Here is a 25795-nt window from a genome sequence, read left to right as displayed (position 1 = left end):
GAAGGGTATATGTCTTTGACATGAGAACAGGAGTCAAATCTGACTCCATCCTGCCCCCAATTTCCATTGTCTTCTACTTATGCTGAGGGCTGGCATACTAGTAACTAAACAATGGTAAATGCTGAGACTTGATATGCAGGTTCTTTTGTCCTCTCTGCATTTTTTTCAATTATTGTGCCACAGGTTCTTGTTATGAGAAAGTGGGAGAAGGACAAAATAATTGTCATTGAGACAAAGATATAGAGTTCTATTGTTTTGTCTGTACCTGGAAGATATACAATAAATTTAAACTTAATTTTGTCCCTGGTTCCCTCCCACAAAGTGCAGGGAGAGGTAATCCAGCCACATGTCTTTTTACAACGCATTTGCCAAAAATGTCTTATAAATTCCATGAGGCAAGAAGGTATAATTGAAAAATAAAAACCTAGACTGGAACCTAGTACATATGACTTTGAGTTTGGGTCCTGCTAACAACATTCTGGGCAAAGCCCTTTACCTCCCTGAGTTGTGGTGTTCTCATTTTCCAAGTATAATCAATAAACCAAGAAAGGACAACTTAACTCAGTCATTCCCTCTGCCTTTAGATGTTTAATGTTAAATATTCCTGAGCCAATGCATTGATGAAGAGAACTGAGCTGGGTGTATAGATTGAGTAAATGAGAAGATATTGGGAGAGACAGGGAGAAGGAAAACAACAAACCCTTAACTCACTGTTTCAGCTTCTCATGCCCATAGCTAGGTTTTCTAATCCTCTGTGCCATTTTTTTTTTCCTTGGGAACTAAATTTTATAACTCTTCCTTCAGAAATCAGATTGGGAGCTGGAGCAACATTACTTCTTTATTGCCACTACCATACCTGATTCAGCTTTTTTTTTTTTTTTTTTTTTTTTTTGCATTGTATTTTCAGGGGATTGGCTGCCATTACCTGGACCTGGGGCATTGGGTCTGCAGGGAGTCGGGCCCGCATCTTGGAACACCCCTGCTCTGACAACCCCCTTGTTACTTGCAACCAGCTCACCATCTTCCACACAGAAGCTGGTGACACTGGATACTTCACATGTAGCTACAAGGATGTCGCTGACATCAAGGATCCTAATGGCAAGACCAGCGTGTATGTGTATGTCAAAGGTGAGTGAGTGCCTCCTGCTTTGGGACTGAAGGGTTTTGCATTCTTTTTTGGATGTCTAGATACATAAAACCCCAGGTAAGCTTGGAATAAGTTGGAGTGCTTTTCTGAGGACAGTAGAGCAAGAACAGGCCTTCTGCTGTGAAATTTTGTTAATGACATCCAGTTTTACTATTCACCCCCTTTTTTTACAAAGATGAAGTTCTTGATCTCTGACCCCATGATACAAGAAAAATAATATGATTTGTTCAAAATTCAAGTAGTTACCAGTGGTATGTGAAAGGAAGTGGCTGTGGAGAAGCACATGTCACTGACAAGCTACAGGCAAGCTTTTTTTGATCTTCCTCTACCTCCGGATGATCAGGAAGGCTCTTATCATTTGAATTTCCTTTCCAGAACTTTCTGTGACTTGTGGCTATGGTGCTGGGAGCTGGATTATTGCTCCTTTTGGATTATTATTTCCTCTTGAGAGCACAGTAAATGCCTTTCAGAAACCTGTTTTCTTTGCTCCTTTTATATACCCCATCTCTCTCTGAGCCATATTTTCACTTTCTTATACATTAATTGGCAACCCATCTCTATAAAGCAGCAAGGTTGGCCCTGAAGAAGACCTAAATCCCAACCCACAGTCTTTCTGGGATTCCGACACAGGTTAAGTAGGTCTAAAGGACTATAGTATGAAGGATTAGGATGAGGTGGAAACAGCTGTAGTCTTGACTCCACTGTTTTTTAGCACAAGTCACTAATCTCTATGATTCTCAGTTTCCTCATCTATAAAATGAAGGCTTTTCATAAGCATTAGAGGTGATATGTATAAAACCTTTCTTTTGTTTGTTTGTTTGTTTTTTGTGTGTATAAAACCTTTCAATGCAATGCCTTACAATTACTAGGCACTACATAAAATATATGAAAACATTTTGTAAACCCTATGTTGTCATGCAAAAGAAATGATGGAACAACCTCCACTGCTCTATGATAAATCCCAGGGAAAGGTGGGTGGGGAGGTAATAGGTATTGAAAGGGAAATGGTACAATAAATACATATCATCATCCAGGGATGTTTAAGGCTCAGGGTGCATACCAGCCTGCCAGAAGACCAGTATGTTGACAAGGAGATAGGCTGAAATAGAAATGATGGGATAAATTTTGGGGGGCCCTAGAGTGCTAGAGTAAGGAATTAGGGTCCCATTCTTTGCTTGCCATCTCTTAATCCTCACTTCAAACTGGGATAAAGATTGAAGTCTTGTTGGCTTGACTCCTCACTCACATTTGGAATTGAATATGAAGCTCTTGAGATTTGATTCAGATCATAAAGATGAAAGCTCTTCTTAGAGATGTTGTTCTCCCTGAACTTCCCTTTTGTGGGCCTTCAGAAAAGTTTACGTCCTCATTCTCCCAACTCACACCCCCTGGACATCATGCTGCTGACCCAAATAGGGGACAATATGAGGATAATAAGCCTCGGTATATGCAAGACCCTTCTAGGCTTGGCTTGTATTCTGAGAGCTGGAGTCTTAAAATAAATAATTACTAGAAATGAGGCTTTGTGATCTGAAATTTTAAATATTTTTAAAATTTAAGTACAATTGGTATATAATATAACATAGGTTATATTAGTTTCAAATGTACACTATATTGATTTGACATTTACATACCTTACAATGTGGTTACCCCACTAATTCTAGGAATCATCTGTCACTGTGCAAAATTATCACAGTATTATTGACTATATTTTCTTCCTCTTTTTTTCTATCCCCCACCCACTGCCTTCTGGTAACTATCCCTTTGGTCTGTTTCTAAAGGTCTGTTTTTGTTTTGTTTTGTTTGTTCCTTTGTTTTGGTTTGGATTTAGATTTCCCATATAAGTGAAACCATACAGTATTTGTTTGTCTTGCCTGACCTATTTCATTTAGCATAATACCTTCTAGGTCCATCCAAGTTGCTACAAATGGCAATATTTCATTCTTTTTATTGCTGTGTAATGTCCCATTGCATGTCACATGTTCTTTATCCATTCATAATTCGATGGACACCAAGATTTCTTCCATATCTTAGTTGTTGTAAATAATGCTGCAATGAACATAGAGGCATTTATAACTTTTCAAATTAGTGTTCTCATTATCTTTGGATATATACCAAAGAAATGTAGAGTTGCTGGATTTAATGGTATATCCACTTTTAGATTTAAAAAAAAAATCTTTATTGTTGAAACTATTACAGATGTCTTCTTTGTTTGTGTGGTTGTTGTTGTTTTTTTTTTTCATTGACCCCCTCCAACCCATACCTACCCCTCTCAGGCCTTCATCACTCTATTGCCTGTGGCTATGGACTATGCATATATGCATGTAAGCTCCCTGGTTAATCATTCCTCTCCCACCCCCTCACCCCTGACTTCCCTCTGAAATTTGTCAGTCTGTTCCATGCTTCTATGTCTCTGGTTCAATTTTATTCATCAGTTTATTTTGTTCATTAGATTCCACATATGAGTGAGATCATGTGACACTTATATTTCTCTGACTGGCTTATTCTGCTTACATTATACTCTCCAGGTCCATCCAGGCTGCTGCAAATGGTAAGAGTTCTTTCTCTTTTACAACTTCATAGTATTACATTGTGTAAATGTACCAGTTTTTTATCTGTTCATCTGCTTCCACATCTTAGCTATTGTAAATTGTACTGCTATGAATATAGGTGTACATACATTCTTTCTGTTTGGTGTTTCTGATTTCTATTCCTAGAAGTGGGATCACTGGGTCAAATGAGAGTTCCTTTTTTAAACTTTTGAGCAAGTTCCATACTGTTCTCAACAGTGGCTGCACCAGTCTGCATTCCCACCAGCAGTGTACTAGGGTTCCCTTTTCTCTAATCCTCACCAGCACTTAATCATTTGTTGATTATAGCCATGCTAGCAAGAGTGAGGTGATACCTCATTGTCATTTTAATTTTCATCTCTCTAATAATTAGCAACTTGGAGCATTTTTTCATGTCTCTTGGTCTTTTGTATATCCACTTTGGAGAAGTGTCTATTTAGGTTCTTTGCCAATTTTTAATTGGATTGTTTGTCTTCCTTTTGTTAAGTTGTATGAGTTCCCTACATATTTTAGAAATTAACCCCTTATGGGATGTATCATTGGCAAATATGTTCTCCCACACACTGGGTTCTCTTTTCATTTTGCTGATGGTTTCTTTTGCTGTGCAGAAGCTTTTTATTTTGATGTAGTCCCATTTATTTATTTTCTCCTTAGTTTCCTTTGCCCCAGGAGATGTATTGGTAAACATATTGCTACGAGAGATGTCTGAGATTTTGCTGCCTGTGGATTCCTCTAGTATTTTTATGGTTTCCTGTCTTATGTTTAAGTCCTTTATCCATTTAGAGTTTATTTTTGTGTATGGTGTAAGTTGGTGGTTTAGTTTCCCTTTTTTTTTTTTTTTGCATGTGCCTGTCCAATTTTCCCAACACCATTTACTGAAGGGACCGTCTTGACTACATTGGATGCTCTTACCTCCTTTGTCACATATTCATTTAGCATAACAGCATGGGTCAATTCATGGTGTCACTGTTCTGTTCCATTGATCTATATGCCTGATCTTGTGCCAGTACCAGGCTGTTTTGAGTACGGTGGTTTTGTAGTATAAACTGTTATCTGGTATTGTGATTCCTCCAACTTTGTTCTTTCCCAAGATGGCTATGGCTATTCCAGGTCTTTAGCGGTTCCCTACAATTTTTTGTAGTGTTTGTTCTAGATCTGTAAAATATGCCATTGGTATTTCAATGAATCTATAGATTGCATTTGGTAGTATGGACATTTTAATGATGTTGATTCTACAAATCCATGAACAGGGTGTATTCTTTCATTTGATTATACCTTGCTCTATGTCTTTTTTCAATGTCCTGTAGTTTTCAGAGTACAGGTCTTTTACCTCTTTGGTTAAATTTATCCTTAAGTATCTTAATTTTTTTGTTGCAATGGTAAATGGGATTGTTTTTTTAGTTTCTCTTTCTGAGAGTTCATTATCTATACTAATAAAAGCCTAGGTGGCCCCCGCACCCTCGCGTGACACCCTCACATCATCACAAGATGGTTGCCCCTATGTTGTCACAAGATGGCCATCCCCACATGGTCAAAAAATGCCTGTCACAAGATGGCTGGCAGGGGAGGGCAGTTGTGGGTGATCAGGCCTGCAGGGGAGGGAAGTTGGGGGCGACCAGGCCTGCAGGGGAGCAGTTAGGCATCAATCAGGCTGGCAGGGGAACAGTAAGGGGGCAATCAGGCTGGCAAGCGTGTGGTTAGGATCCAGCAGTCCCAGATTGTGAGAGGCTATGTCTGACTGCAGGTTTAGGCCAGATCCCTGTGGAGTCCCAGATTGGAGAGGGTTCAGGCTGGGCTGAGGGACAACCCCCCCCCCCCAATGCACGAATTTCTTGCACCAGGCCTCTAGTTGGTATATAAAAATGCCATAGATTTCTGGGTGTTAATTTTGTATCCTGCTACATGCCAAATTCATTTATTAAATCTAGTAGTTTTTTATAGAGACTTTAGGATTTTCTAAGTACATATCATGTCATCTGTGAATAATGACAGTTTTACTCCCTCCTTTCCAATTTGGATGCCTTATGGCTAGGACTTGCCATACTGTGTTGAACAAAAGTGGTTATAGTGAGCATTCCTATCATGTTCCTCTTCTTAGGGGCAATGGTTTTAGTTTTTGCCCATTGAGTATGATGTTGTCTGTAGGTTTGTCATATATGGCTTTTATTATGTTGTGGTATGATCCCTCTAGTCCCACTTTGCTGAGAGTGTTTTTTCCCCTATTTATATTTATGTTGATTGATTGAATTATTATTATTATTATTATTATTATTATTATTTTGCTGTGAGTTTTTTACCAAAAAAGGGTATTAGATTTTGTAGAATGCTTTTTCTGCATCAATTGATATGATCATGTGATTTTTGTCTTGGAATCTGTTTATGTGCTGTCTCACATTTATTGATTTGAGAATATTATACCAGCCTTGCATCCCTAGAATAAATCCCACTTGGTCATTGTGTATGATCTTTTTCATGTATTTCTGGATCCAGTTTGCTAATATTTTGTTGAGCAGTTTAGCAACTATGTTAATCAGGGATATTGGCCTGTAATTATGTTTGTGGTGTCTTTAGCTGGTTTTGGAATTAAGATAATGCTGACCTCATAAAAAGAGGTTGGAGGTGTTTCTTCCTCTTGAATTCTTTGGAATAGTTTGAGGAGGATAGGTGTAAGTTCTTATTTGAATGTTTGATAAAACTTCCTTATGAAGCTGTCTGCCTTTTGTTTGTTGGAAGTTTTTTGTTGTTGTTTGTTTGTTTGTTTGTTTTTACTGCTTCAATTTCATCAGTAGTTATTAACCTATTCAGGTTTTCTGATTCTTCCTGATTGAATTTTGGAAGATTGTATTTTTCTAGGAAAATGTCCATTTCATACAGGTTGTCCAGTTTGTTAGAATATAGTTGCTCAGGGTATTTATTTTACGATCCTTTGTATTCTTGTGGGGTCAGTTGTTACTTCACCTCTTTCATTTCTGATTTTGTTTATTTTGGTCCTCTCTCTTTGTTTCTTGATAAGTCTGGCTAGGTTCATCACTCTTGTTTATGTTTTTCAAGAACCAGCTCTGCTCTTGGTTTTATTGATCTTCTGTGTTATTATTTTTTTACTCTCTATGCCATTTATTTCTGCTCTGACCTTTATTATTTAATTCCTTTTACTTTGGACTTTTCTTTTTTACTCTTAAGATATCTTTTTATGGTTAGACAACTTATTACCAGTTTTCTTATTTTTTTGAGGTAGGCCTGTAGTCTATGAACTTCCCTCTCAGGACTGCTTTCACTATGTCACATAGATTTGGGATTGTTGTGTATTCATTTTCATTGGTTTCCACAATGGTTTTTATTTCTTCCTTGATCTCTTTGATAATCTATTGTTTAATAGCATGCTATTTATTATCCATGTGTTTGAATGTTTTGAGTGTAGATAATTTCTAATTTCATGCCACTTTGATCTGAGAAGATGCTTGATATGATTTCAATTTTCTTGAACTTGTAGAGACTTAGTTTGTATCCTAACAAGTGCTCTATCTTTGAAAATATCCCATGTGCATTTGAGAAGAATGGGTATTCTGTCCTTTTGAGGTGATATTTTCTGGAAAATTTCAATTAATTCCATCTGATATAGAGTGTCATTTATGATTGCTGTTCCCTTGTTGATTTTTTTGTCTAGAAAATGTATCCAGTGGTGTCAGTGGGGCGTTAAACTGCCATACTATGATTGTATTGCTGTCGATCTCTCCCTTGAAGTCCCCTGAAAAATGTTTTATATATGTGGATGTTCCTATGTTGGGTGCATATATGATTACCAGAGTTATATTCTCCTGTTTTTTTCTATCCTTTTAGTGTTATGAAGTTGCCTTCATTATCTCTTGTTATGGCCATCACTTTGAAGTCTATTTTGTCACATATGAGTATTGCTACCCCAATTTTTTTTCTTTTCTATTTGCCTGGAAAAATTTTTTCCATTAATTTAATTTCATTCTGTTTGAGTCCTTTATTCTGATAGGGGTCTCTTGTAGACAGCATATATATGGGTCATGCTTTCTTATCCATTCAACTACCCTATGTCTTTTGATTGTAGCATTTAAGCCATTTACATTTATGGTTATTATTGATAGGTACATATTTATTGCCATTTTTATTCTTCATGTTTGTGTTATTCTCTTTCTCATTATTTCTTTTTCTTAAAATAGTCCTTTTAGCATTTCTTGCGGTGCTGGTTCAGTGGTAATAAACTTTTTTTAGCTCCCTCCCCCTCCCTTTTCTTTGTCTGTGAAGCTCTTTATTTCACCTTTGATTTTAATGATAGCTTTGATGGATAGAGTAGTCTTAGGCTCAGTCCCTAAGTTTTCATTACTTAGTATACTTCATGCCATTCCCTTCTGACCTTCAGTGCTTCTATTGAGAAGTCAGCTTACAGTCTAACAGGGGCTCCTGTGTAGGTAACTTTTTGTCTCTCTCTTATGGCCTTTAATAGTCTTTCTTTGTCTTTAATGTTTGTCATTTTAATTATGATGTGCCTAGCAGTGGGTCTTTTGGGGTTTATCTTGATCAGAACTCTCTGTGTTTCCTGAACTTGAGTGACTTTTTCGTTCACCAAACTAGGGAAATTTTCTGCTATTATTTCTTCAAACAAGTTCTCTATTCCTTTCTCAGATTTTGTTCCTTCTGGTACCCCTATAATGCCAATGTTGTTACATTCCATATTTTCCAAAACTTCCCTTAGGCTCTCCTTCTGCTCTTTAATTTATTATTTTCCATTTGCTACTCTAAATTTATATGTGGTGTGTGTTTTTTTTAATACCTTGTCTTATAATTCATTGATTCAGTCCTCAGCTTCTTCTAGTGTACTATTGAACCCTTCCACGGTGTTCTTTATTTCAGCTATGTCATTCCCCATTTCCAATTGATTCTTATTTATTGTTTCAAGCTATCTTTTCATGTTGGTATAGCTCTCATTAAGACCCTTATAATTCTCATTTAGTTGCTTATAGTTCTCAGTGAATTGTTTGAGCAGTCTTATTACCATTAGTCCGAATTCTTTATCTGACAAATTGTTTACCTCCATTTCATTTTGTTCATTATCTGGTGATTCCTCCTTTTCTCTCAGTTGATGTTTTCTTTTTCTCCCCATTTTTCCTATTCCTTTGTTTTCATTTCTATTTATTAGATCAAACTGTTATGACTCCCAGATTTTGTGGAGTGTACTTATGCAGTAGGGGTTTTATGGGACCCAGTGGTGCAGTCTCAGATATCCTAAGCTGGGTGCTCTAGGAAAGCCCCGTACTTGAGTTATTTGTGTTCTCCTGTTGTAGTTGGCTCTTGAATATTATTGTTACATTCATGGATGGAGTCTCCTCTCAGGCTGTCTGACTATGTGGCTCACCCCTGATCACATCATGCGAGCTGTTGTGGAGGTGCTGACTGAACAGAACAAAATATAATACAACAAAACACAAAACAGAAGAAACTCAACAAAACATATGCAAGATCCTTACAGCACCAACAAAACAACTATCAGAGAAGAGAAAACTAAGAAAGCGAAATGAGAGCAAGAATGGTAGAAAAAAGAAAGAAAGGAAAAATATGAAGATAAAACAAAACAGAACAAAAAATAAATAAACAAAAATGTTCAAATAAAGAACAACAAAAAAGGAGGATGGAACATGTAGATTCAGAGTTGAAATAAAGAAAATAAGAATAAAGAATTAGAGGAATAGGGGAAGGAAAACAGTTTAAAATAAGGAAGGGAGAAAAGAAATGAAAAGGCAAGAAAAAAACTTTTTGAAAAGGAAAATAGAGGAAAAAGCAGATAGACCTAAAATATGAAAAAAGAAAAAAAGATGAGAAAGCAGGAGAGAAAGAAAAGAGAGAAAAAAATGAGTAGTAGAAAAAAATTGAGTATGAAAAGGGAAGAGGAAAATTAGATATATGAACAAAACAACAGAGACTAGAATAATAACAAATCAATAAAGCACATAGATATGATAAATTGTAAAAAGGGAAAAAGAAAAGAAAGAGAAAAAAGAAGAAAAAGGGAGGAAAAAAAGAGAGAAAAGAAGGCAAAAATAAGTGAAGTAGCATTCCTTTCAGTCCAGTTTACTGCCCCATGGGAGCTTGCTTTGGATTCCATTCTTCTGTTCTTTCTGCCAATTCTGGTCTTCCTGTTAGGTACTTAGGTGCTAACTACTGTCAGGTACTATCCTTTGGCTTTTAGCAACCTGCTTGAAGCTCCAAGATATGCAGTGATCCACCATTTGTGTCTGTCTCCAAATGCCTTGGCTGTAAGCAGTAGGGGCCAATCTGCCCTGTAAAGAAGGTTTGTTATCAGCATTGGGCCCAGGGCTGGATTAGCAAACTGCCCCTGGTTCCCAACCTCTGCCTCTGCCTGCCATTTCCTGCTAGCCAGCTGTCAATCTTAATCACTCAAAAGTCTGTTTCTGAAAGGGCTTTAGGTGGGGGAGATGCTGTTTAGCTTTCAGGGAATATGGTGAGTGTGTTTCCTTGTCCCAGAGCTACTCCTTCATGAGTGGCCCTTGACTGGACAGAGATACTTGTATGGAGACCAGTGGGGCCTACAGGAAACCTGGAGTTTTATCATCTATCCCATGTGGGAAAAGTAGGAGTCTGGTTCTCAGGATAGTGGGCAGATGCCCCTCCCTCAATCAAGTCACTGAGGGATTCCCAAAACTGTTTAAACCTGTAGGCTTGGCCTATGCTTTTGTTTACTCGGAAGAGGTGTCAAAATGCAGGATGTGACATACAGGGCTCCTGATGGTGGGACAGGCTGTATCACCTAGGGCAAAGTTTTTTCTTTTCCTGCCTTGCAGCTCCTGGGAGCGGCCAGCTCCTCTCAGAAAAAAATGGCCATTGGGGGCCTATGACCAAATGCTCCTGGCTGCTGTTTTTCAAAGTCACCCCCACCACCTGCCCCACAATGCTCCCAATTCCAGCCTCTCTTTAGGCACCTCAAGTACGCGCCTCCCTCCCTGCACCAAAGCCTTGGATAAGTAGCTGCAAATGTTACTTGGGTCATGCTTGGGGCTGTGGAGCCCAGCCTGGATTGCCTGACTCTGTCTTTGAGGTAATACATTTCCCATAGCCCAGCAATCCCTTCTCTCTCTCTCTCTCTCTCTCTCTCTCTCTCTCTCTCTCCTCTGTGGCCCTTGGGAGCCTGTCAACTCATCTTTCGACCTCGCCTTTCCTACGGATCTCCAGGTGTTTCCTATCCTTTGATATGTCTCCTCCTTAGCTGGACCTCAGTTGGTAATTCCAGGTGAATGTTCTTCAATTAGTTGCATTTACAGTCTGACCCGGGGATGAGGTGCATGACAGATCTGCCCATATGGCCACCATGTTTTTCTTCTATCTCTCTCCTTTTACTATTTATTTTTGTTGTTGTTGTTAGGTGCAATGGATGTAAGAATTATATTATGGTGTATATTTATTTTTCTTTAGATTTTTAAATATTCTTTATTGTTTAAAGTATTACATATAGTAATACATATGTCTCCTTTTTCCCCCAGTGACTTCTCCCTGGCCACAACCTCATCAACACTTGTTGGTTGTCGATTTGTTGATGATAGCCATTCTGACAAGTGTTAGGTGGTATCTCATTGTCATTTTGATTTGCATCTCTTAGAAGATTAGTGACTTTGAGCATGTTTTCTTTCATATGTCTTTTGGCCTTTTGTATGTCCACTTTTAAAAAGTGTCTAAGTCCTTTGCCCATTTTTTGATTGGATTGTTTATCATCCTATTGTTAAGATGTATGAGTTCCCTATAAATTTTGGAGATTAGGCCCTTATCAGAGATGACATTGGCAAATATGTTTTACCATGCAGTGGGCTTTCTTGTTGTTTTGTTGAAGGTTTCTTTTGCTGCGCAGAAGCTTTTTATTTTGATGTAGTCCTATTTGTTTATTTTCTCCTAGGTTTACATTGCCCTAGGGGCTGTATTAGAAAAGATGTTGCTACCACATATGTCTGATGTTTTGCTGCCTGTGGATTCTTCTAAGATTTTTATGGTTTCCCATCTTACGTTAAAATCCTTAATCCATTTTGAGTTTATTTTTGTGTATGGTGTAAGTTGGTGGTTTAGTTTCATTTTTCTTTGCATGTATCGGTCTAATATCCTCAACACCGTTTATTGAAAAGACTGTCTTGACTCCATTTTATGCCTTTTCCTTCTTTGTCAGATATTAATTGAGCATAACAGAAATTGGTTCAATTTCTGGGTTCTGGGTTCTGTTCCATTGGTCTATATGTCTGTTCTTGTGCCAGTACTGGGCAGTTTTGAGAACACTGGCTTTCGAATATAGCTTGATATCTGGTATTGTGATCCATTCAACTTTGTTCTTCTTTCTCAAGATTGCTGTGGCTATTAGGGGTCTTTTTCTGTTCCATATGATTTTTTCAAAAGTTTTTTCTAGGTCTGTGAAATATGCTGTTGATATTTTAATGAGGATTGCATTAAATCTATAGATTGCTTTGTGTAGTATGGGCATTTTATGATATTGATTCTACCAATTGATGAACATGTTATATTCTTCCACTTGTTTATATCAGTGATGGGCAACCTTTTGAGCTTGGTGTGTCAAACTTCGCCAAAAAACTGAGCATAACTCGGGTAGTGTGTCACTTTGTGGAAAAAACATTATTTCGCAAATGTTTCATCCTTGGCATGTGGCCGTCTCAGCGGCCGCGTGTCATCAGAAATGGCTACATGTGTCAGTGCTGACATGCGTGTCATAGGTTCACCATCACTGGTTTATATCTTCCTCTATCTCTTTTTCTCAATGTCCTATAGTTTTCTGAGTACAGGTCTTCTACATCCTTAGTTAAATTTACATCTAAGTATCTTAATTTTTTTGATGCAATGGTAAACATGAATTTTCTTTTTTGTATCTCTTTCTGTGAGTTCATTATTGGTGTATAAAAAAGCCATAGATTTCTGGGTGTTAATGTTGTATCCTGCTACATTGCCAAATTCATTTATTAGGTCTAGTAGTGTTTTTGATGGAGTCTTTAGGGTTTCCTATGTACAATATCATGTTTTCTGTGAATAATGACTGTTTTACTTCTTTTCCAATTTGGATGCCTTTTATTTCTTCTTCCTCTCTGATCAATATGGTTAGCACTTCCAGTAGTATGGGAAACAGAAATGGAGAGAGTGGGCATCCCTGTCTTATTCCTGTTTTGTGAGGAAATAGTTTTAGATATGCCCATTGAGTATAGATGTTGGCTGTAGGTTTGTCATATTAGGCTTTTATTATATTGAGATATGATCCCTCTATTCCTATTTTGTTGAGATTTTTTATCAAGCAAGGTTGTTGGATTTTGTCAAATGCTCTTTCTGCATAAATTGATATGATTTTTGACTCTCCATTTGTTTATCTGATGTATCACATTTATTGATTTGTGGATATTGTACCATCCTTGCATCCCCGGAATAAATCCCCTTGGTCTTGGTGTATGATCTTTCTAATATAATGCTGGATTCATTTTGCTATGATTTTGCTGAGGATTTTAGCATCTATGTTCATCAGAGATATTGGCCTGTAATTCCCTATCTTTGTAGTGTCTCTATCTGGTTTGGGGATTAGGGTAATGCTGTCCTTAAAACAAACAAGAGCTTGGAAGTTTTCCTTCCTCTTGATTATTTTGAATAGTCTGAGGAGGATAGGTTTTAGTTCTTCTTTGAATGTTTGGTAAAACTCCCCCTGTGAAGCCATCTGGCCCTGGGCTTTTGTTTCCTGGAAGTTATTTTTTTATCATTTTTTTATTTTTTAATTGATTAAGGTATTACATGTGTACATATCTTCCCATTGCCACCCCCGAACCCCACTCCCATACATGCCCTCACCCCCCAGTATCTTGCGTCCATTGGTTATGCTTATATGCATGCATACAAGTCCTTCGGTTGATCTCTTATCTCCCCGACCCCTCCCCAACCTTTCCGCTATAATTTGACAGTCTGTTTGATGCTTTACTACCTCTGTATCTATCTTTTTGTTCATCAGGTTATAATGTTCTTTATTATCCATAAATGAGTGAGATCATGTGGTATTTTTCTTTCACTGACTGGCTTATTTCATTTAGCGTAATGCTCTCCAGTTCCATGCATGCTGCTGCAAATTCCTTCTTTTTTATAGCAGCATAGCATTCCATTGTGTAGATGTACCATAGTTTTCTGATCCAGTCATCTGCTGACGGGCATCTAGGCTGTTTCCAAATCTTAGCTATTGTAAATTGTGCTGCTATGAACATAAGGGTGTGTATATCCTTTCTGATTGGTGTTTCTAGTTTCTTAGGATATATTCCTAGAAGTGGGATTACTGGATCAAATGGGAGTTCCATTTTTAGTTTTTTTAGGAAATTCCATACTGTTCTCCACAGTGGCTGCACCAATCTGCATTCCCACCAGCAGTGCACGAGGGTAACTTTTTCTCCGAATCCTAGCCAGCACTTCTCGTTTGTTAATTTTTTGATGATTGCCATTATGACAGGTGTGAAATTGTACCACATTGTCGTTTTGATTTGCATCTCTCGGATAATTAGTGACTTTGAGCATATTTTCATAGGTCTCTTGGCCTTCCTTCTGTCATCTTTTGAAAAATATCTATTTAGTTCCATTGCCCATTTTTTTTTATTGGGTCGTTTATCTTCCTTTTATTAAGTTGTATGAGTTCCCTGTAAATGTTGGTGATTAAACCTTTATCAGTAAAAACATTTGCAAATATGCTTTCCCATAGAGTGGGCTTTCTTATTGTTTTGTTGATGGTTTCTTTTGCTGTGCAAAAGCTTTTTATTTTGATGTAGTCCCATTTGTTTATTTTTTCTTTAGTTTCCATTGCCCTAGGAGTGGTATCTGTGAAGAAATTGCTTCAGCATATGTCTGAGATTTCTCTGCCTGTGGATTCTTCTAGTATATTTATGGATTCCCATCTTACGTTTCAGTCCTTTATCCATTTTGAGTTTATTTTTGTGTATTGTGTAAGTTGGTGGTCTAGTTTCATTTTTTTTTACATGTATCTGTCCAATTTTCCCAACATCATTTATTGAAGAGACTGTCTTGACTCCATTTTGTGTTCATGCCTCCTTTGTCAAATATTAATTGAGCATAGTGGTTTGGGTCGATATCTGGATTCTCAATTCTATTCCATTGGTCTATATGCTGTTCTTGTGCCAGTAACAGGATGTTTTGAGAACAGTGGTTTTGTAATACAGCTTGAAATCTGGTATTGAGATCCCTCCTACTTTGTTCTTCTTTCTCAGGATTGCTGTGGCTATTTGGGGTCTTTTTCTAATTTCAGATGAATTTTTGGAGAGTTCTTTCTAGGTCTGTGAAATATGCCATTAGTATTTTAATGGGGAGTGCATTGAACCTATAGATTGCTTTGGGTAGTATGGACATTTTAATGATGTTGATTCTACCAGTCCATGAACAAGGTATGCTCTTCCATCTATTTATGTCTTCCTCTATCTCTTTTTTCACTGTCCTGTAGTTTTTTGAGTAGAGGTCTTTTACCTCCTTAGTTAAGTTTATTCCTAGGTATCTTAATTTTTTTGGTGCGATGGTGAATGGGATTGCTTTTTTAGTCTCTCTTTCTGTAAGTTCACTCTTGGTGTATAGAAATGCCAAAGATATCTTGGCATTAATTTTGTATCCTGCTACATTGCCAAATTCATTTATTAAGTCTATTAGTGTTTTGATAGAGTCTTTCGGGTTTTCTATGTACAATATCATGTCAACTGCAAATAAGAACAGCTTTACTTCTTCTTTTTATATTTGGATGCCTTGTATTTCTTCTTCTTGTCTAATTGCAATGGCTAGTACTTCCAGTACTATGTCGAACAGGAGTGGTGAGAGTGGGCATCCCTGTCTTGTTCCTGTTCTTAGGGGAAATGGTTTTAGTTTTTGCCTAATGAGTATGATGTTTGCTGTGGGCTTGTCATATATGGCTTTTATTATGTTGAGTTGTGATCCTTCTATTCCAACCTTGCTGAGAGTTTTTATTAAGAATGGATGTTGGATTTTGTCTGAGCCCTGGGCTTTTGTTTGCTGGAAGCTTTTTTTAATGACTGCTTCGATTTCTTCCATAGTTATTGGCCTATAGAGATTTTTAGATTCTTCCTGATTGAGTTTTGGAAGGTTATATTTTTCTAGGAATATGTTCATTTCTCCAGGTTGTCCAGTTTGTTGGAATAGGGTTGTTCATAATATTTTTTAACAATCCTTTGTATTTCCATGGGGTATGTTGTTATTTCTCCTCTTTCATTTCTAATTTTGTTTATTTGTGTCCTATCTCTTTGCTTTTTGGTGAGCCTGGCAAGACGTTCATCAATCTTGTTCATCCTTTCAAAGAACCAACTTTGGTTTTGTTTATCTTTTGTATTGTTTCTTTGGTCTCTATGTCGTTTATCTCTGCTCTGATCTTTATTATTTCCTTCCTTCTGCTTACACTGGGCTTTTTTTGTTGCTCTCCTTCTAACTCTTTGAGTTGTAGGGTTAGATAATTTATTACCATTATTTCTTGTTTTTTGTAGTAGGCTTATAGAGCTATGGACTTCCCTCTCTAGAGTGCTTTTGCTGTGTGCCATAGATTTTGGATTGTTGTGTTTTCATTGTCATTTGTTGCCATGATGTTTTTTATTTCTTCTTTGATCTCTCTGGTAACCCAGTCATTGTTTAATAGGATGCTATTTAGTCTCCAAGTGTTTGATATTTTGAATTGTTTTTATTGTACTTGATTTCCAGTTTTTTAACATTGTGATCTGAGATGATGCTTGATATGATTTCTATCTTTTTGAATTTGAAGAGACTTTTCCTGTGTCTTAATATGTGGTCTATCCTTGACAATGTTCCATGTGCAGCTGAGAAGAATGTATATTCTGTATCTTTGGGGTGAAATGTTCTAAAGATGTCAATTAAGTCTATCTGATCTAGTGTGTCATTTAGGATTGCTGTTTCTTTGCTGATTTTTTGTTTAGCTGATTTTTCCAGTGGTGTCAGTGGGGTATTAAAGTCCCCTACTATGACTGTATTGCTATCAATCTCTTCCTTGATATCTCCCAGAAGTTGTTTTATGTATTTGGGTGCTCCTGAATTGCGTGCATATATGTTTACCAGAGTTATCTCTTCTTGTTGAATTCCTCCCTTTAGTATTATGTAGTGGCCTTCATTATTTCTAGTTTTGGCCTTTACTTTGAGGTCTATTTTATCAGATATAAGTATTGCAACCCCAGCTTTTTTCTCATTTCCATTTGCCTGAAAAATGTTTTTCCATCTCTTCACTCTCAGTCTGTGTGAATCCTTCATTCTGAGGTGGGTCTCTTGCAGACAGCATATATATGGGTCATATTTTCTTATCCATTCAGCTACCCTCTGTCTTTTGATTGCTGCATTTAATCCATTTATGTTTAATGTTATTATTGACAAGTACATGTTTGTTGTCATATTTTCCCTTAATGTTTGTGTTTCTTCTTGCCTTTCTCTTTGTTCTTTTTACAGCAGTCCCTTTAGCATTTCTTGCATTGAGGGCTTGGTAGTGATAAACTCTCTTAGCCCTTTTTTAGTCTGTAAAGCTCCTGATTCCACCTTCAATTTTGAATGATAGCCTTGCTGGGTATAGTATTCTTGGGTTCAGTCCCTTGCTTTGCATCACTTTGTAAATTTCATTCCATTTTTTTCTCACCTGGAGTGTTTCTGTTGAGAAATCCTTTTGCATTCTAATAGGAGAACCCTTGTAGGTAATTTTCTGTCTCTCTCTGGCAGCCTTTAAGATTCTTACTTTGTCATTGGTGTTTGCCAATTTAATTATGATGTGTCTTGGTGTCGGTCTTTTAGTGTTCATCTTGTTTGGGACTCTATGTGCTTCTTGGACTTCATGTTTTCTTTCTTACCAATATCAGGGAAGTTTTCTGTCATTATTTCTTCAAACAGGTTTTCTATTCCTTGCTTCTCTTCTTCTCCTTCTGGTACCCATATTATGCGAATATCGTTTCATTTTGTGTTGTTCCAATGCTCCGTTAGGCTCTCCTCTTGCTTTTTAAGTTTTCTTTCCAGTTGCTGCTGTGTTTGTGTGTTTTTTCCTACCTTGTCTTCTAATTTTCTGATGCGGTCCTCAGCCTCTTCTAGTCTACAGTTTAAGCCATCCATTGCGTTCTTTATTGCAGCTATGTCGTTCTTAATCTCAGTTTCTTTTCATGTTGGCAACATTCTCATTCAGCTCCTTATAATTCTCATTGAGTTGTGTGTATTTGTCATCAGCCATTTAAACATCCTTATTACCATTACTCTGAATTCTTTCTCTGATAAGCTGATATCCTCAATTTCATTTAACTCCCTTTCTGGTGATTCCTCTTTTTCTTTCCTTTGGAGATTGCTTTTTTGTTTTCCAATGTTTTCCTGTAATGTTTTAATTGTATATCCTATTGCTTTGCTACCCAGGTTCTTTTGGGGATGGTGCTACTGGTGTAATCTCTCAGTTCTCCTGGGCTTGGTAATCTAGTGTAGCTCCCTACTTGAGCTATTTGGGTTCTCTTGATGTAGGCCTGTGAGCTTGAGAGGCAAAACTGCAGTGTCTAGAAGTCAGCAGCCGTGGAGGGGAGTGTCCCAATTTTTGCTGTCTTGCACCCTTAATTGAAATCATGCTTGCCCAGCAGGGTCTCACAGTGGCTCTCAGGAACTGCCTGTTGGGGTGATGGGCCTCAGGGGGCCTGCACTCTGGAAAGGCATAACTTTGGTGTCCAGAGTAATGTAGATGTGGGGTGGGCATTCTCAGCTTTTGCTGCTGCACCTGTGGTGGATAGGCGCTCACTCCTTGTGGCACCTCACAGGGGCACCCATGGTAAGTTTGCCTGAAAGACACACTGAAGCACTCTGAAGGGCCCTGGCAATGTAGCCACGTAATTGAGGTGCCTGTGGGCAGGTATCCAGGATGAGTGAATTCAGAATTTATACTGCTGGGGAGGGGGGACAGGGAGTGTGCCTCTGTTTGTCCAAGATCACACCAAGAGAGTGCTCACCGTGGCTCCAAAGAGTGCCCTGTGGGTAGATGGGCTCAGGGTGCCTGCCTGTTGGATATTGGCATCTGTGGAGGTGCATTTTCCAGCGCAGAGCTCTGGCGCACTCTGAGGGGTCCTGGCACTGAGGTTGAGCAGCTGGGGTGAATGTGGGCAGTTATTCAGGAAGAGGAAATTCAGAATTTCTACTGCACGGCAGTGTGCCCTTTTCTGTGCAGAATCACACCCAGCAGAGTCTCACAGCTGCTCCCCTGAGCACGCTGTGGATAATTGGGCTCAGGAGGCCTGCCTGTTGGAAATGCATATCTGTGGAGGTGCCTTTGCCTGTGCAGAGCTCTGAGGCACTCTGAGGGGCCCTGGAACAGAAGTTGCACAGCTAGGGTGTCCATGGGCAGTTATTTAGGAAGAGGGTGCTCACAATTTCTACTGTAGGGCCGTGCGCCCTTGTCTGAACAAAATAACACCCATGGGGGCTCCCAGTGGCTCCCAGGCACTGCCTATGGAGTGGTGTGCCCTGAATGCCTGTGCATTGGAAACGCGGGAATGTGTTGTCCAAAGTTCTGCTGCTGGGGAGGGGGAGGTTACACTTACTGCTGCTGAGTAGTGCACCCTTGGAGATGGAGGTCTCAGGGTCCGTGGTTCTGCAGCTGGGGTAGCAGGATTTTGGCTGGAGTAGCTGCTGTGTTGTGGGGCAGTTCCAAGGCCTGTCTGGTTGTTGGTGCTGATGAGTTCCTAAAAAAGGCCATTTTCCCCTTCAAGATGGTGTGGGCTCCATGCTGGAGTCCCGCAGTCCAAGGAGTGCCCGCAGTGGTGTTAGTCTCTCCTTGTCCAAGAGAACCTGGTCTGCCAGCCCCTGATGCTCCTACGGGGATTTAACTGTCCCTCACTCACTCACACACACACCACACACATCCACACACTCTCCTTTCATACCCTCACTCACTCACTTCCTCTCCCTCACCTCTGTCCTGCCAGCCAACATCTTCTGCTGGAAGTTATTTTATTACTGCTTCAATTTCCTCCATAGTTATCAGTCTATTCAGATATTTTTATTCTTTCTGATTGAGTTTTGGAAGGTTTTATTATACTAGGAATATGTCCATTTCTTCTAGGTTGACCAGTTTGTTGGAATAGAGTTGTTGTTCACAGTATTTTTTTTTTTTTACAATCTTTTGTATTTCTGTGGGGTCTATTGTTATTTCACCTCCTTCATTTCTGATTTTATTTGGGTCCTCTCTCTTTGCTTCTTTGTGTGCCTGGCTAGAGTTTCGTCAATCTTGTTTATTTTTTCAAAGATCGAGATCTTGTTTTCATTGATCTTTTGTATTGTTTTTGTTTGTTTGTTTTGGTCTCTATGCTATTTATTTCTGCTCTGATCTTTCTTACTTTCTTCCTTCTGCTAACGATGGGCTTTTCCTGTTGCTATCTTTCTAATTATTTCAGTTGTAAAGTTAGGTAATTTATTACCAGTTTTTCTTCTTTATTTGAGGTAGGCCTGTAATGCTAAGAACTTCCCTCTCAGGACTACTTTCACTGTGTCCCATAGATTTTTGGATTGTTGTTTTTTCATTATTATTTGTTTCCAGGATGATTTCTTTTTTTTTTTTTTATCTCTTTGGTAGCCCAATCATTGTTTAATAACACACTTTTTAGCCTCCAGGTTTTTAAATTTTTTATTGCTTTTATTTTAGTTTATTTAGAATATTTTTCCATTGTGATGTGAGAAGATGTTTGATATGATTTCAATATTCTTGAATTTAATCAGACTTTTCCTGTCTCCAGATATGTGGTCTATCTTCAAATATGCCCCATGTGCACTTGAGACTAATGTATATTCTGTAGCTTTGGGTTGCAATGTTATGAAGATGTCAATTAAGTCCATTTGATCTAGTCAGTCATTTAGGAGTGCTGTTTCTTTGTTGTTGTTTTTTTTGTTTGTTTGTGTTTTGTTTGTTTGGGGTTTTTTTGTCTAGAGCTCTAATCCAGTGATGTCAATGTGGTATTAAATTCCCATACTATGATTGTATTGCTGTCAATCTCTCCATTGATATCTTCTGCAAGTTTTTTTTTTAAAAAAATGTATTTGGGTGTTCCTGCATTAGGTGCATAGATGCTTACCAGAGTTATATCCTCTTGTGGTATTGATCTCTGTAGTATTATGAAGTGGCCTTCCTTATCTCTTGTCATGGCCTTCACTTTGAGGTCTATTTTGTCAGATATAAATATTGCTACCCCAGCTTTTTAAAATTTCCATTTGTCTGAAAATTATTTTTACATCCCTTCACTTTCAGTCTGTGTGAGTCCCTTGTTCTTAGTTGGATCTCTTTTAGACAGTATATATATGGGTCATGTTTTCTTAACCATTCAGCCACTCTATATCTTTTGATTGTAGTATTTATCCCAGTTACGTTTAAAGTTACTATTGATAGATACTTGTTTCTAGCCATTTCTATTCTTTATGCCTGTGTTACTTCTTCCCTTTCTATTTCTTCTTTTTACAACAGTCCCTTTACCATTTCTTGCATTGCTAGCTTGGTAGTGATAAACTCCCTTAGCCTTTTATTTTTTTCTATGAAGCTCCTGATTTCCCCTTCAATTTTGAATGATAGCCTTACTGGATAGTGTATTCTTAGATTCAGACCCTTGCTTTGCATCACTTTGCATACTTCATTCCATTCCCTTCTGGCCTGATATGTTTCTATTGAGAAATCATTTCATAATCTGTTGGTCAATCCTTTGTAGGTAACTCCCTATCTCTCTCCTGCAGCCTTTAAGAACCTCTCTTTGTTGTTAACATTTGCCATTGTAATTGTGATGTGTCTTGGTGTGGATCTTTTTAGATTCATCTTGTTGCAGACTCTCTGTGCTTTTGTGACTTTTTTCTTCCCCTAATCAGGAAAGTTTTCTGTCATTATTTCTTCATATAAGTTTTCTAATCCTTTCTCCTCTTCTTGTACTTCTGGCACCCTTATTATACGTATGTTACTTCATTTCATGTTGTCCCAAAGCTACGTTCGACTCTCCTCCTGCTTTCTAATTTTTTCCTCCAAATGCTGTTCAGATTCGATGTGTTTCACTGCCCTATCTTCTAACCCACTAATTCGGCCCTCTACCTCTTCTAGTCTACTGTTGAAACCTTCCATCATGTTTTTTATTATATCTGTATCATTTTTTATTTCCCCTTTATACTTACGTAAGTTGTTGCTTTTCTCATCCATCCAATTTATGAACTATATCACCCTTACTCTGAATTCTTTTCCTGACATAGCGCATGCCTCTGTTTCATTTAGTTCTTTTTCTGGCGATGCCTGCTTTTCTTTCATTTGGGGTTGTTTCTTTGTCTCCCCAGTTTTATTGTTTTTTTTGTTTTTGTTTTTTTTGTTTTTTTTTGCTTTTGGCACCCTGCTTGGGGTTTGAGAGGTTTAAGACCCTAACAGGGTAATTGTCCAGAAATTATTAGCTCAGAGGCTGGGTCTGCCTTGAGTCTCCCGCCTTTATTATCCCTTCTCTGAGTTGTATTCCCTTCTCCCACTGATCTGGTTCCTCGGTTGCCTGCTTCTGATGCTCAGGGTGGTGGGAGCATGTGCACAGTTCCTCTGTTGTGTAACTCCCTATAAGGACCCAGAGCCCTCTGGCATTCAGTTCATTGTTCAGCCCAGCACATATGGCAGGGTGGCACCCTAGATCCCTCTGGCCGCACACTTATGGTGTAGTCCTTTGGACCCTGGCTGGGTTCACCAGCTATTCTGGGTCACTCTGGCAGTACTTTCCTATAGCCCAGAGTGAGATGTGTGCTGGGTTGCAATGGGTAGCCCCTGTAGGACTATCCCTGGGGCTGGGGAGAAGCAGGTGCAGGTTGTTCTGGGTCACACAATCTCCACTTTCTTTTTGCCCAGAGTGAGACATTCACTAGGTTGCTCCAGTTTGCCCCTCCTCAGTGTGGAGCGGGGGCAGATTGCCCTATGTTGCTCAGTCTGAGCTCCCCTGTGGCCTGAATTGGGCACATGCTGGGTTACTCCAGGTCACCCAGGCAGCAAGAATCTATGCTTTTGGTTAAGCGGGTGCAGGTTGCTCAGGGTAGCACTGTCAGAACTCCCCTGTGGTGTGCTCTGGGTTGCTCCAGGTTGTCCCACCAGCAGTTCCTGGTGCTGCGGGTGGAGTGAGTACCAGATGGCTTTGGGTGAGGCTAGCAGTATGATTCTGGGGTCCAGGTGGGGATGGGGTAGAGGGTTCCCCCTGGCTTGCACTCAATGTGGGGTCTTGGAGCTGAATCCTAGGATGCTGGGTCCCAGTGGGATGCTGAGGAGGCCTGGTGTGGGAGCTCACTCTAAAGGTGTGCACTCACTGCAGACCCCTGGGAGCCTGCCAGGAGGTACTGCACCACTCACTGCTGGGGTACAGTGGTAGTTCTACCTGGGTTATGGCTGGCATGTGGCTTTCTCTAGGCATCCTCTGCCCTACCTTATTGAAAATTGTCTCCTCTGCTGTGTCTAATTTGTTAATTCTGGGTGGATGTTTTCCGATTTAGTTGCTTTTCTGGCCTGGCCCTAGGAGGAGATGCACAACACTGCTGCCTATTTGGTTGCCACCCTCCCCCCCCATTTTTTAGTATTTAAAGGAGTCTCAATAATGTTTTCTGTAGGTGATGCACCACTGGGAAGTCCCACAATCAGTGCTCAAGGATTCCATTTCCTCCACATTCTCATCCACATATGTTATGTACTGAGTTTTTGATAATACTTATTTTGATTGCTGTGATACTGTATTTCATTGTGAATTTGATTTGAATTTTCCTGATGATTAGTGATGTTAAATATCTTTCCATTATATATGTTGGCCATCTGTATGTTTTCTTTGGAGAAATATCTTTTCATGTCCTTTGCCCTTTTTAAATTCACATTGTTAAATTTTTTTGTTATTAAGCTGCATGTGTTTCTTATATATCTTATATACCGACCTCTTATTGAATATTAGAGGCCCAGTGCATGAAATCCATACACTTGGGGAGGAGGGGCGATCCCTCAGCCCAGCCTGCACTCTCTCGCAGTCCAGGACCCTTGGGGGGGATGTCCACCTGCCGGCTTAAGCCTGCTCCCACCACTGCAGCTGTGCTCGCCAGCCATGAGCCCAGCTTTTGGCTGAGTGGCACTTCCCCTGTCGGAGCACACTGACCACCAGGGGGCAGCTCCTATGTTGAGCATCTCCTCCCTGGTGGTCAGTGCACATCATAGCGACCAGTCATTCCACCATTTGGTCGATTTGCATATTAGCCTTTTATTATATAAGATAGGTTCTCTCTTGGATAGTCCATGCAAGATACACCTCAGAAATGTTAGTAACCAACATCTTAACAAATATCACACTTAGACTTTTCTCTAAGAAAAGAGCTTGATTCAATATAAATCTCATTAGCTTTCCCCCTGCAGAGTGGGAAATGGCTGAATAGGGCCTCTTCCATTTAAGTGCCTCTTCAAACTGGGACTCCTTATTCCAAAATCTCACTCAAGCAGACTTATTTCCTACTGCCACAGGTCCTCATATAATCTTACCAGATGACATTTCCCAGCAAATAATACTTCCCATGCCCTTGTGAGGAGAGGTCCAGAGCTTGGGAATAGACAGGGAAAGGAGGAAAACTGGATACCACAGCAAGTTGGAAGCTATATAATTGCACTCCTCAAATGTTTGGGGACATGGGGCTGGAAATAATGCAGACCCTCATGAATGCGAGTAGTACCTTATTAAAAGAACCTCCAGAGAGCTCCCTTGTCCCTTGTATCATGTTTGGAAACATCAAGAAGTTGGCCATCTATAAACCAGGAAGCAGGTTCCCACCAGACACCAAATCTTCTGGTGGCTTTATCTTGAATTTCACAGCCTCCTGAATTGTGAAAAATAAATGTATGTTGTTTATAAGCCACCCAGTCTATGATATCCTATATAATAAAAGGCTAATATGCAAATTGTCCCCTCGGCAGGAGTTTGACGAGGAGTTTGACCAGGGGGCAGAACCAGCTGGCCAACTGCCCATGACCTCTTCCCCCAGCCAGCCATACCCACGATTGCCCCCCCCCCAAATTGGGGGCAGGACCAACTAGCCAACTGCCCCATTCCCTACCCCCAGCTGGCCCCACCCTCAATTGGCCCCCCACCTTGATCAAGGGCAGTGCTGGCTGGCCAACCTCCCACTTCCCCTCCTCCTGGCCAGCCCAGCCCGATTGCCCCGATCAGGGCAGGCTGGCCGGACCCCACCCATACACAAATTGGTGCACTGGGCCTCTAGTTGTGATATAACTGCCTATTTAGGTGACTAAGAAGACACCATCATATTTAGACTTGAAACACGACAGTCCCTACCCACTTTCCCTGCTTTATTTATTGACATATCCCACCACCTAACATTCTATATATGTTACTTAGTTTTTGTCTGTCTGTAAGATCCATGAAGAAATATATTATTTTGTCACTTTTTTAATGCTCTATTTAGCATCTATAAACAATACAGAAAATTGTTTTATAAGTGTTTATTGACTTAGACCTAAGTCTTGAGGAACAACTACTTGAGGGGCTATGGCATATTTGGAAGTGCTGAATTAGTATCTATTAATTGTGTATATGGTGAGCACAGGGGGAGTATGGAAGGACAAAAAGAGATAGCACACACTTTCCCCTGAAGTGGTTCTAACCATTCATGGGAGGCTGGGTTATAAATTATAGTATTTAGGGCAGCACTGACCAAAAAAATATATGATGTAAGCCATATGTGTTATTTTAAAATATCTGGTAACTATAGTTAAAAAAGAAAAAAGAAATAGGTGAAATTAACTTAAATTATCCTATCTAATAAAAGAGTAATATGCAGATTGATCATCACTGCAACACATAATATAGCTGCCCCCATGTGGTCAAAGATCCTGCCCCCATGTGGATACAAGATGGCCACCACAAGATGGCCAGCAGGAGAGGGCAGTTGGGAGGCACCCAGCCTGCAAGGGAGGGCAGTTGAGAGGGACCAAGCCTGCAAGGGAGGGCAGTTGAAGGTGATCAACCCTGCAGGA

The 25795-nt window shown here is 39.4% G+C and overlaps 1 protein-coding gene across 1 annotated transcript in view; it reads left to right on the top strand.

Moving 5' to 3' along the window:
- LOC114229025 (vascular endothelial growth factor receptor kdr-like) overlaps positions 1-25795 on the top strand; it is a 677074-nt gene that overhangs the window by 181988 nt on the left and 469291 nt on the right. Inside the window, exon 3 of the mRNA XM_054714449.1 lies at positions 908-1128. Coding sequence (XP_054570424.1) covers positions 908-1128 — 221 coding nt within the window. The remainder of the gene's footprint in view (positions 1-907; positions 1129-25795) is intronic.

Source organism: Eptesicus fuscus, chromosome 1, assembly GCF_027574615.1.
Source record: "Eptesicus fuscus isolate TK198812 chromosome 1, DD_ASM_mEF_20220401, whole genome shotgun sequence".
Taxonomy (NCBI): Eukaryota; Metazoa; Chordata; class Mammalia; order Chiroptera; family Vespertilionidae; genus Eptesicus; species Eptesicus fuscus.
The sequence above is the reverse complement of the archived record's forward strand: the minus strand, read 5'-3'. Positions and strand labels throughout refer to the sequence as shown.